The following is a 10846-nucleotide window of genomic DNA, read 5'->3' on the forward strand; positions in this document are numbered from 1 at the left end:
TTTCGGGTCTGAGATTCGAGTCGACTCCAGTGGAACGCGAGTCGACTCCGATGGTTGGCAGGTCGACTCCAAAGAAAAAGTCAGAGGGCAGATTCTGGACTCTGAGATTCGAGTCGACTCCCGCATTACGCGAGTCGACTCCGAGACTCCGCGACCACAAAGAAGACAGAAGACCAAGTTACTGCCTCTGAGATTCGAGTCGACTCCCAGACAGCTAGAGTCGACTCCAAGGCAGCTTCACATCAAAAGGGCAGAAGACCAAGTTTCGAAAACTGAGAGCCGAGTCGACTCCCAGGACAGTCGAGTCGACTCGAGTGGACCAAATTCAAAAATACGTCCACGGACTTCATGGGATGAGCCGACTCCGAGAAAGCCAAGTCAGCTCCAGAAGTTGGCGAGTCGACTCTGGGTCAAGACGAGTCGACTCCCAGTCGTGAAGGCAACTTTAATTCAAATCTGGAACAGTTGCAGAGTCGACTCCGGAAAAGTATGAGTCGACTCCCGCTACAGACGAGTCGACTCCTGATCGCACGAGTCGACTCCAACCCACCAACGGACACATTGTTAGACTGTACAGAGTGTGCAGAACGGGCAGAAAAAGTTCTCTAACGGCTAGTTTCCGTGGGGGTTGGTTTAAATAGCCACAGAGGACTGTAGCAAAAAGAAGAACAACCATTCCACTCCAAGTAATCAAGCTTTCAATCTCTGCAACTTGTTCTTCAACGAAAAAGAGGGAAGAGCAGCATTAACTGCATCCACCCACTTCTTTCCAACATTGAAAGAGCCTTCTCCTGCATTCAAGTCGACTACACATTCAAGAGGAGACCCGAAGTTCAAGAAGCCCTTCCTCTTCTCCAACTTAAAAGCGTTTGAGGGCTCTTAACTTCGTTATTGTTCATATTGCCATTTATCTGCTTTTGAGAAGCTGTATTTTTCTGTTTGTCTCTTTTATCTACACCTTTGTCTTTGCTTGGTTCAATCGGGGCATTGAATCAAGAGTATTGAGGTTGGTTGGTGAGCCGAGTGTAAAACCAACGTGTAAGGGTTCGATTGTGATTCCGGAAAAACAATCGGGGTTGGTTCTAGTCGGTGAGCCTGGAAAAGCCGACCGAGTTCGTTGTGAGCTCGTAAAACAACAAGTTTGGTTGTGAGCTTGGAAAACAACCGGCTGTAATCCAAGGGGTTATAGTGAATTCCCAAGAGAGACTTGGGGAGTGGACGTAGGAGCAAGGGTTAGCTCCGAACCACTATAAAAGCTTTGTGTTTGTGATTGCTTGTCTCTTACCATTACTCTCATTTCATACACATCACAGCAACTAATTAATCATCTTGTAAAAAGCATTAATTAGTCACCCACAAACGCTTTAATAGTTAAAATTATTTTAAAACCCAATTCACCCCCCCCTCTTGGGTTGTCTATCTGGGCAACAATCCTAGATTTTAAATGTGATTTAAACATCTAAGACATTGCATAAATCATGGGGGTAATGGGTTATCTAAATCAAATCTGGTTGGGTTAGACCCAATGGTCAAAATCAAAATATGGAAGAATAACTGGTCAAATCTAATTTAAAATGTTTACTTTGGATTCGATCAAGGTAACTCTTGATCTTTGCAATAGTTGTAGTTGATTAATAGTTGTAGTTGATCAAGTTCATGTCTCTTGATAAGACCAAATGGATGTTGATTTAGGCTCCGCGGTTGAGCACTGAGTTTTGATATTGATCGAATTGAAATTGATGAACTAGTTGGTGCCTAAGGCAACTGTTATCAGTAGGTTTTTAATTGGGAGCTACTTGCTGGATTTTGGTCCAGTCAAGTTAATGGCATACCCTTCTGTTGATTCCACTTACCTGGCCATCTAGGTGAATCTCTGTTGATCAGATCTCTGATTAACTCTTGTTGACCCATGCCAAATAATGAAATCGGTCGGACCGATTTAGGTGCACTGACTCAAACATGTTCTTATTAACCTCTGATTTGAAGAAGTCAGTGGGAGGATCAAGGTTAGTCAGCTTTTTCTGTTTCATAAAAATCCTCTAAATTATCAGGTTCTTAAAAATGGTGTGGTTAATGGAAGATGACCGTGTCATAGTCTCCCATTGCGTTGAAATGATAATGAGTCCGATATGTTTATGATCATTGGAGGCGATACACGCCTGGTGCTCATCGGCTATTGGGATTGTCACTCAATTAATGTTGAATTGGTAGCATCCATTAAATAGATGGTCAGGTGAGCCGAGCCACACTCGGGCTTGGTCATCTACTGATGTGATGAACTTATTGCAGCAAGTTGATGGTTGGACCTGACCAGGATTTTCAGTGGAGGTGACACACACCTACTGAAGTGGCCTGTGGCAAAAGAATATTACTGGGAGTTGTTTGGTGAAACAATTGGTTATGAACCTACCCTTAGATACAGATGGGTTAGCCGAGACACACTCGGGCCCATCTATAGTCTATGTGGATTTCGGTACCCGCTAAAGAATTAGGAGTAATTCTTCGGATTAAAGTAGAGGCTATTGATTCGTACAAAATGGTGGGAGGATCTTTGGACTAAAATCTTAATTTTTTTGATTATATTGATTCATTTACTGTTTAGGCTTTGTTGTCATTTTTTACAGAAATGGCCACTCAATTATCACTTTGGTCATTATTAGATAATGATAAGTTGACCAGTCCCAACTTTTCAATTTGGCTTAGAAAGCTTAAGATTGTCCTGGAATACAAGAGGACCATTTATATAATTACTGATCCGGCATCTGAATTGCCTCCTGCTAATGCACGGGTAGCAGTCCGTGACGCTTACCAGAAATGGACGAGTGATTGGATCACTGTCCGGTGTATTATGCTAGCGGCAATGAGCGACGAATTCTCATGGAGATTCGAGAGTGCTCAACCGAACGAGATCATTCAAGTGTTGAATGAATCGTTTGGCGTCCCTGATGACGATAAAAGGTATAGTACCAGTTGTTGTATCTTCAACGCCAAACTCAAGGAAGGAGCCTCTGTTATGGACCATGTACTGTACATGATCGAGTTGATAGAGCGCCTGAGCAAACTCGCCTTTTTCCTGCATGAACAATTGGAAAAGGACGCGATTTTGAATTCCTTGCCTGATTCCTACCGATTATTCCTTACTCATTATAGAATGACAAAGCCTGTACTCAACTTCCATGATCTTTTGGGGTTGTTGCAGAACTTTGAGAAGGATAACCAGCTCAAGAAAGGGCCGGTTAATGTGGTTGGTAGTGGGGCAGGACGTCGTCCCTTTGGGAAAGGGAAAAATAAAAATAAAAATAAAAATAAAAGGAAGAGAAAGGTGCTAAGTATCGGGACATCTTATCAGATGATAAGAAAGCGGGCTGACCCTAGAAAGGCGGTGTGCTACCACTGTCAGAAATCAGGACACTGGAAAAGGAACTGTCCTCTGTATGTAGCCACCCTTGATCCAAACAGGCCAAGGAGAAATGAGCAAAAAGTTGCTAGGCAAGGTACTTATATGATAACTCCTTGTAATTTCTCCATATGTGATAAATTGACCTGGGTATTGGATACCGGAAGTCCTTATAATATTTGCAATTTATTACAGGGACTGCAGGTCAATAAGAGATTTGAGGATAATGAGAGGTTCCTGAATGTTGGAGATGGAAGGACTGTTCCAGTTCTAGCATTGGAAGATCTTTAGTTAGTTTTCAATTCTAGCATTGAAATTTCTCCATATGTGATAAATTGACCTGGGTATTGGATACCGGAAGTCCTTATAATATTTGCAATTCATTACAGGGACTGCAAGTCAATAAGAGATTTGAGGATAATGAGAGATTCCTGAATGTTGGAGATGGAAGGACTGTTCCAGTTCTAGCATTGGAAGATCTTAAGTTAGTTTTCAATTCTCATGTAATCGCCTTAAGTGACTGTCACTTTTGTCCGTCGTTCTTAATGAACGTCATTTCTATAGGGCTCTTAACCCAAAACGGTTATGAAATATCAATAAAGAATCGTTCTTGTAATATCATTGTATATGGTGTTATTATGGTTGATGGACAATTAATAAATAGCATTTACACAATATCACATCCTGTTAGTGTAATGTACACATTAAGTAAGCGACCTAGGATAGATAATATCTGTGATACCTACCTATGGCATTGCCAGCTAGGATATATTAACAAGAACAGGATCAACAAGTTGGCCAAGTTGGGTATTCTGAATATTAATGATTTTGAATCATTTCCAACTTGTGAGTCTTGTCTTCTTGGTAAAATGACCAAATCACCCTTTACTGGAAAAGGTGAGAGAGCCACGGATATTCTAGGACTCGTACATATGGATGTATGTGGACCTATGAGTACAAGTGCCGGAGAAGGGTACAACTATTTCATTACGTTTACAGACGACCTGTCTAGGTACGGGCATGTGTTTCTTATGAGGCATAAGTCTGAGTCTTTTGAAATGTTCAAATTATACCGTAATGAAGTAGAAAAATAAACTGGAAAGCATATTAAAATTCTTCGATCTGATCGAGGAGGGAAATATCTCTCCAATGATTTCTTGACTTATCTGAAAGAGAATGGAATTCTGTCTCAGTGGACCCTTCCTGGAACACCTCAGCATAACGGTGTATCTGAAAGAAGGAATAGGACTCTGTTAGACATGGTCCGGTCCATGATGGATTTCGCTAGCCTGCCTTTATCCTTTTGGGGATATGCTCTAGAATCTGCCTGCTATATCTTAAATAAGGTTTCTAGTAAGTCTGTGATTAAAACACCACATGAGATGTGGACTGGGCGTAAGCCAGTGATCACTCACCTAAGAGTTTGGGGGTGTAAGGCCTATGTCAAGCGTTTGAAAGCAAATAAGCTGGAATCCAAGTCTGATAATTGTTTCTTCGTCGGATATCCAAAAGAAACCTTAGGGTTTTACTTCTATAATACTGATACGCAAAAGTTGTTTGTCTGTAATAGGGTTGTTTTCCTTGAGAAGGAATTCCTTGGTGAAGGAACGAACAGCTCTGATGTTGCACTTGATGAAGTCCAACGTATAGAAGAACCAGTACAGACTAAAGAACCGGATTTGATTAGATCAGATCTAGAACCCATTATAGAAACATTCGTGAGGCGATACGGTAGAGTACCGCATCAGCCGGACAGAAACTATAGTTTTCTGGTCCAGGACGGCGAACCTGTTGGTCTCGATGAGAACACAGAGGATCCCGTCACCTACATGGATGCTATGCAAAGGTCTGATTCTGAGAAATGGCTTAATGCCATAAAATTCGAAATGGAGTCCATTGAGGTCAATGATGTATGGACATTGGTTGACCCACCTGAAGGAATCAAACCCATTGGGTGTAAATGGATCTTCAAGAGGAAGAGAGGCGCAGATGGAAATGTGGAAACCTACAAAGCCCGACTGGTTGCCAAAGGATTTCGCCAACGTTATGGCATAGACTATGATGAGACGTTTTCTCCTGTCGTAATGCTGAAATTCATTCGGATAATGCTTGCGATAGCTGCACATCTGGACTTAGAGATTTGGCAGATGGATGTTAAAACCACTTTTCTGAATGAAGATTTAGAGGAGCAGGTGTATATAATACAGTCTGAAGGTTTTATTTCTGCAGATGAGTCTAAGGTATGCAAGCTTCAGAAGTCCTTATACGGACTGAAGCAGGCTTATCGGAGTTGGAACATACGCTTTGATATGGTGATCAAGACATATAGCTTCGTTAGGAACGGAGAGAAACCTTGCATATATAAGTGGGTAAATAGTTCAGTAGTGATGTTTTTTGTACTGTATGTGGTTGATATTCTTTTAATAGGGAATGACATTCCTGCACTACAGGAAATAAAGATCTGGCTGTCATCACAATTCTCCATGAAAGATCTAGAAGATGAATCCTACATCCTAGGGATGAAGATCTATAGGGATAGGTCTAAAAGGTTGCTTGGGTTATCCCAGTCTACGTACATAGATATTGTGCTGAAACGGTTCAGTATGGAAAATTTCAAGAAAGGCCATCTTCCAATAGGTCATGAAATCACTCTTTCTAAAGGAGATTGCTCGACAACTCCCCAAGAAAGAAAGCGTATGAGTAGAATTCCATATGCCTCTGCTGTAGGATCTATTATGTATGCTATGACATGTACTAGACCAGATGTGGCGTATTCACTAGGAGTAGTGAGTAGGTACCAATCTGACCCAGGAGAGAGCCACTGGAAGGTTGTAAAGACTATCCCTAAGTATTTGAAAAATACTAAGGATAAGTGGCTCGTTTATGGAGATACTGAGTTGATTGTCGGTTATACCGATTCAAGTTTTCAATCAGACCATGATGATAGCAAGTCTGTGTCTGGTTATGTGTTTACCCTATTAGGTGGGGCCGTGTGCTGGAAAAGTTCCAAGCAGCATACCATGGCAGACTCTGTATGCGAGGCTGAATACATTGCTACATCTGATGCCGCCAAAGAAGCTGTCTGGTTACGGAAGTTCATTGCTAAGCTAGGAGTTGCATCCTCCGCTGATGGATCAGTCCTACTATACTGTGATAGCACTGGGGCTATCGCTCAAGCTAAGGAACCAAAGGCACACTAGCGCACCAAGCACATTCTGCGCCGGTATCACCTGGTTCGTGAGATAGTAGAACGAGGTGACGTTGATCTTCAAAAGATTGATAGGAAGGATAACTTAGCCGACCCCTTCACTAAGGCCCTCAGTGTAAAGGAGTTTGACCATCATTACTTGACGATGGGTATACGATACTGTACTAATTGGCTTTAGGTCAAGTGCGAGTTGTTGGAAATTATGTCCTAAATCCAATCAATTGTTGATTGTAAATGTATTTAAATCAATCATAAATAACATGGTATTTATTCATCACCAGAACATCTTCACAAACTCCGATGTGATGAAGTCCTTAGGACTGCTTTGTGTAATGAAATATGATTTTGTCACACAGGTCCTTAAATGTTCATGACCGTATGATATACTATTAATAGGACAATAGTATTATCGGACTTAGGTAATGGTGTATCATATTTGTTGGTTGTCTTCCAAACCAAAGAGCATAGAGATACTAGTATGGTATACAGGTGAATGATAGTGTACGTTCACTGAACGTGACCAATTGACGGACTCTCTCTTGTCAAGAGTTGTTTCGAGTGGATATGGGTATATGTATCCTTGAGACCTAAGATTGCAACCGTTGGCTTGCAAGCAACTCACTGTACTTTGGTGCCGAACTACCTGAATTTCTAATCTAGCAACGGAAGGTTTCTGAGTCCAGCTAAGTACTTGTGGTGGTCAGTTGTAGATCAAGATGGGATTGACCTCCCTTATAAATAAGGATGAATGTCTTGTGTTTTCAATTAAGTAGTATCCTGACCAGAAAAAGTCAAATCACTATCACTTGACTTATTGAATTGAAACATATTTTCGGGTGGATCGTTTCAGGGTAGACAGACTCTGAACCCATCCTGGACATTTTCTGGTCAAGAGGATGAATTATGCGGTAACCATAATCCATAGGTTCTAGAATGTTGCTCTGCATCTATTTCGGCTTATCTGGATGTCGGGTCCCATTGCTAGATGGTTACATCATTGGTACAGAAAGTGTTCCTGTGCTACCAGCTTAAGTTCGAACTTGTGAGGTCACACGCTTGGAGGCTTTTTCTGGATCGATCATTTCTGGCTGAGAATCATGAAAGGGTAAAATGATCAATGTGATTAACTGTTATACCCTGAGCAAATTGTTGCTCATATTGGAGAGACCAATTGGTGATTGGATCATCAATTAGATTCAATTAGATTGAGTGGAGGAAGTTAGGTCAAACCACAATTGACATTAAATGTGATTCGGTGTTCAATTTCATTGGGTTCGAGTCAAATCAGATTTGACTAGCTAAAAGGTTGATTAGAACTCTTTTACTTTATATAGGGTTGGGACCATCTTCTTTTCCCCTTTTACCCTTTGCGTAGGTCCCACCTTATGTCCTTGAGTGGGACCCACACCTCGTGTGAATGTGAGGACTGAATACTGGATAAATCCTAGCCCTGTGGTAGAGTTCAAATTAGATTTGTACTCTTTACAGGACACCTCACACCTTGGATTGGCTTTGAGCTTATCCATCCAGCCTGCGGGGCCCGCGTCCTGGACATGTGGCACAGTGCATGTGTGTCATCTCCACCCTCCAGGGCACCTCATCCCCTAAACTGAGATTCTTTCTCATAGCCATCCAATCACACTTCATGAGAGTTTTATAGGCCATCATGAGCACCAGGACACGTGGCATCATGCATGCTTGACATGTGGCAAGTGAGCCCCTTTGTTGGACTTTCTCTCCCTCTATAAATAGGGGAGATGGCTGCCATCTTTGTAGAGAAAAAAAAAGGATCTGGCTTAGAGTATTTGGTGTTTTGACACTGGTTGGGAAAGAATGAAGTGAGCTTTGAGAGTTCCTATTGTAAGAAAAAGAAAGGAAAAAGAAAAGATTGAAGGAAAGGGTAGCTAGTCCTCTTTCTCCTAGTTCTCTCCCTCTCTCTAGGCCGCCTGCTACATCCGTACGAGCTAGCACTCCCCGGGACGCCGGTTGATCTAGAGGCCTTGCGTGGATTACTTGTAGAGGCCGAACGCTTGTGCGGTTGTGGAGCAGCAAGCTAGAACCAACCTGCTAAAAGGTTAGTGTTCTATTTTCAGTTTTTGGAGTTGAGATTTGATCTCAATTCAAGAACACATACGATGTGATCCATGCGTGAAAATTTCTATCACATATCCTGTGGATTCATTTGGGAATTTCGTAGGATTGGATCAGATCCAAATTTTGCAATGGGCTATTTTGAACAGCCCTATTTTATTTCGCTGAAAATTGTTTTCAAATTGCATACTTTCACCTTAATCGGTGAATCCTCGGCGCATACGATGCTCGAATTCCCTTCAATATGACATGGTAAGAAGCTGAGTCTTGGTTATCTCAAGATTTGGGGATGTCCAGCTCAACTCAAGCGACAATAGACGGATAAGTTAGAGGATAGGACAAGTAATGCTCGTTTTATAGGATATCCTAAAGAGTCATTAGGATAAGATTTTTTGTCCCAAAGGATCACAAAGTGTTTGTGAGCCTACATGCTATCTTCATGGAAAATAGTTTATCCTTGATAGAGACAGTAAGAAAAAATTTGAGCTCAAAGAGAAAGTTTCTAAAGTGCAACGAGCCATTGTGCCTATAGAACCTATTCATATTAAGCCAGTACACGTAGTACCTCCTCCACCTCGTAAATCTAGTTGGATCTCCCATCTGCCTGAAAGGTACTTAGGTATGCTTACAGAGGATGTAGAGGAAGTGTTTCTCATGGGAGATAGGGATCAACGTAAGGATCCCAATAACTACAACGAGCCAATGTTAGACATCGATTCCGAGAGATGGCTGGAAGCCATGAAGTTAGAGATGAACTCTATGCATTCCAACCAAGTCTAGACCTTAGTAGATCCATCAGAAGGTATAGTACCTATTAAGTGTAAATGGATCTATAAGAGAAAATTAAGTTCGGATGGCTAGGTAGAGACCTATAAGGCAAAGCTAGTGGCGAAAGGTTATAGTCAGTGCGAAGGCACTGATTATAATGATACTTTTTCATCTTTAGCATTGCTGAAGTCCATTCGAATATTGGTTGTTGTTGCAGCATATCATGATATTGTGATGGTGATCACAAGGTCTGTAAGCTGCAAAGGTCCATCTATGGACAAAAGCAAGTATTTCGGAGTTGGAACACTCGTTTCAACGCTGTAATCAAATCGTTTGATTTCATCAAGAACGAGAAGGAACCATGTGTTTATAAGAAGGTTAGTAGGAGGGCTATTGCATTCCTCGTATTGTACCCCCTTTATTCAACAGATTTGTGGTTGAGTCATGAACTCTGGGTCGGGAATCTTTGTCCAACTCTTTTGCACTCAATTTTGAATACTAGTAGTAGAGACTATGATATAGTAGGGTATCTGAATATAGATCAATTAGTAGATTGTGTCTCACGCATATACTAAAAAAAATTGAAAAAAAGATCTTAAATAAAAAAAAAGGAAGGGTTCGAATAGCATCTACTAATATCACCGAAAACTTTGTTAAAATACTTCTACGAGAAGGTTTTATTGAAAACGTTAGGAAACATAGGGAAAGTTTCAAATGATTGGATTCATATGTTTAATTCCTTATAGGAAATAAAATAGTAAAATGATTATTCATGGAATGACTATTCATCTATTGTATTTTTATCAAATAGGGGGCAAGAAGACTCTATGGAAAAATGGACCCACCCACCGCCCTCCTTCCCATCTCTCCGGGGTGACCAGCTCTTGTCACTATGGCCAGATCCTTCCAAGGCCCCAGGCTAAGGCGGCTAAGATTTCTTTGATCCAGTGAACCCAGCAGCAGCCTTCCACGCCATCGGCACATCCACCGCTCCAGACAGAGGCCAAGCACGCCTTCACGCAACCGAAAACACACGCTACACAAGAGCCCAACTCCACTCGCCACCTAAGATGCCAGAAGCGCATGCACCCGCGCCAAGCAAGAAGGGGAGATATCCAGGAAACCTATGATGTGGCCCAGCATTTGAAAAGGATCCCGGCCAAAATCTATAATCTCTATTTTTGAGTGGATGATATCCTTCAAATTGGAAATGATATTCCCATACTAACTTAGGTCAAGGTTTGGTTGTCTAAGGAATTCTCCATGATAGATCTTGGGAAAGCATTCTATATTTTAGGAATTAAGGTCTATAGAGATTGATCTAAGAGGATGCTTGTCCTATCACAGAATATGTACATAGAGGGAGTGCTGAAGAGGTTCGA

General features: G+C 41.6%; 1 protein-coding gene across 1 annotated transcript; it reads left to right on the forward strand.

The window, feature by feature from the left end:
• The first annotated feature begins 2860 nt into the window (after positions 1-2860).
• LOC103699768 (uncharacterized) lies at positions 2861-3688 on the forward strand. Its single transcript, XM_039121568.3, has 2 exons — positions 2861-3244; positions 3593-3688. Exons 1-2 carry the CDS (start codon positions 2861-2863, stop codon positions 3686-3688), a joined length of 480 nt encoding a protein of 159 aa, XP_038977496.1.
• The last annotated feature ends 7158 nt before the right edge of the window (positions 3689-10846 follow it).

The sequence above is a fragment of the Phoenix dactylifera genome, chromosome 2 (genome assembly GCF_051530095.1).
Source record: "Phoenix dactylifera cultivar Ajwa chromosome 2, Ajwa_hap1_PhDact_Kaust_v1.1, whole genome shotgun sequence".
In the NCBI taxonomy this organism is placed as follows: domain Eukaryota; kingdom Viridiplantae; phylum Streptophyta; class Magnoliopsida; order Arecales; family Arecaceae; genus Phoenix; species Phoenix dactylifera.

Bases quoted from the DNA above. Each gene is read 5' to 3' on its own strand.
- LOC103699768 (XM_039121568.3), top strand. From the start codon at position 2,861: ATGAGCGACGAATTCTCATGGAGATTCGAGAGTGCTCAACCGAACGAG. The intron at 3,245-3,592 runs GTTGGTAGTGGG...AATTTATTACAG, and splicing joins AGAAAGGGCCGGTTAATGTG to GGACTGCAGGTCAATAAGAG.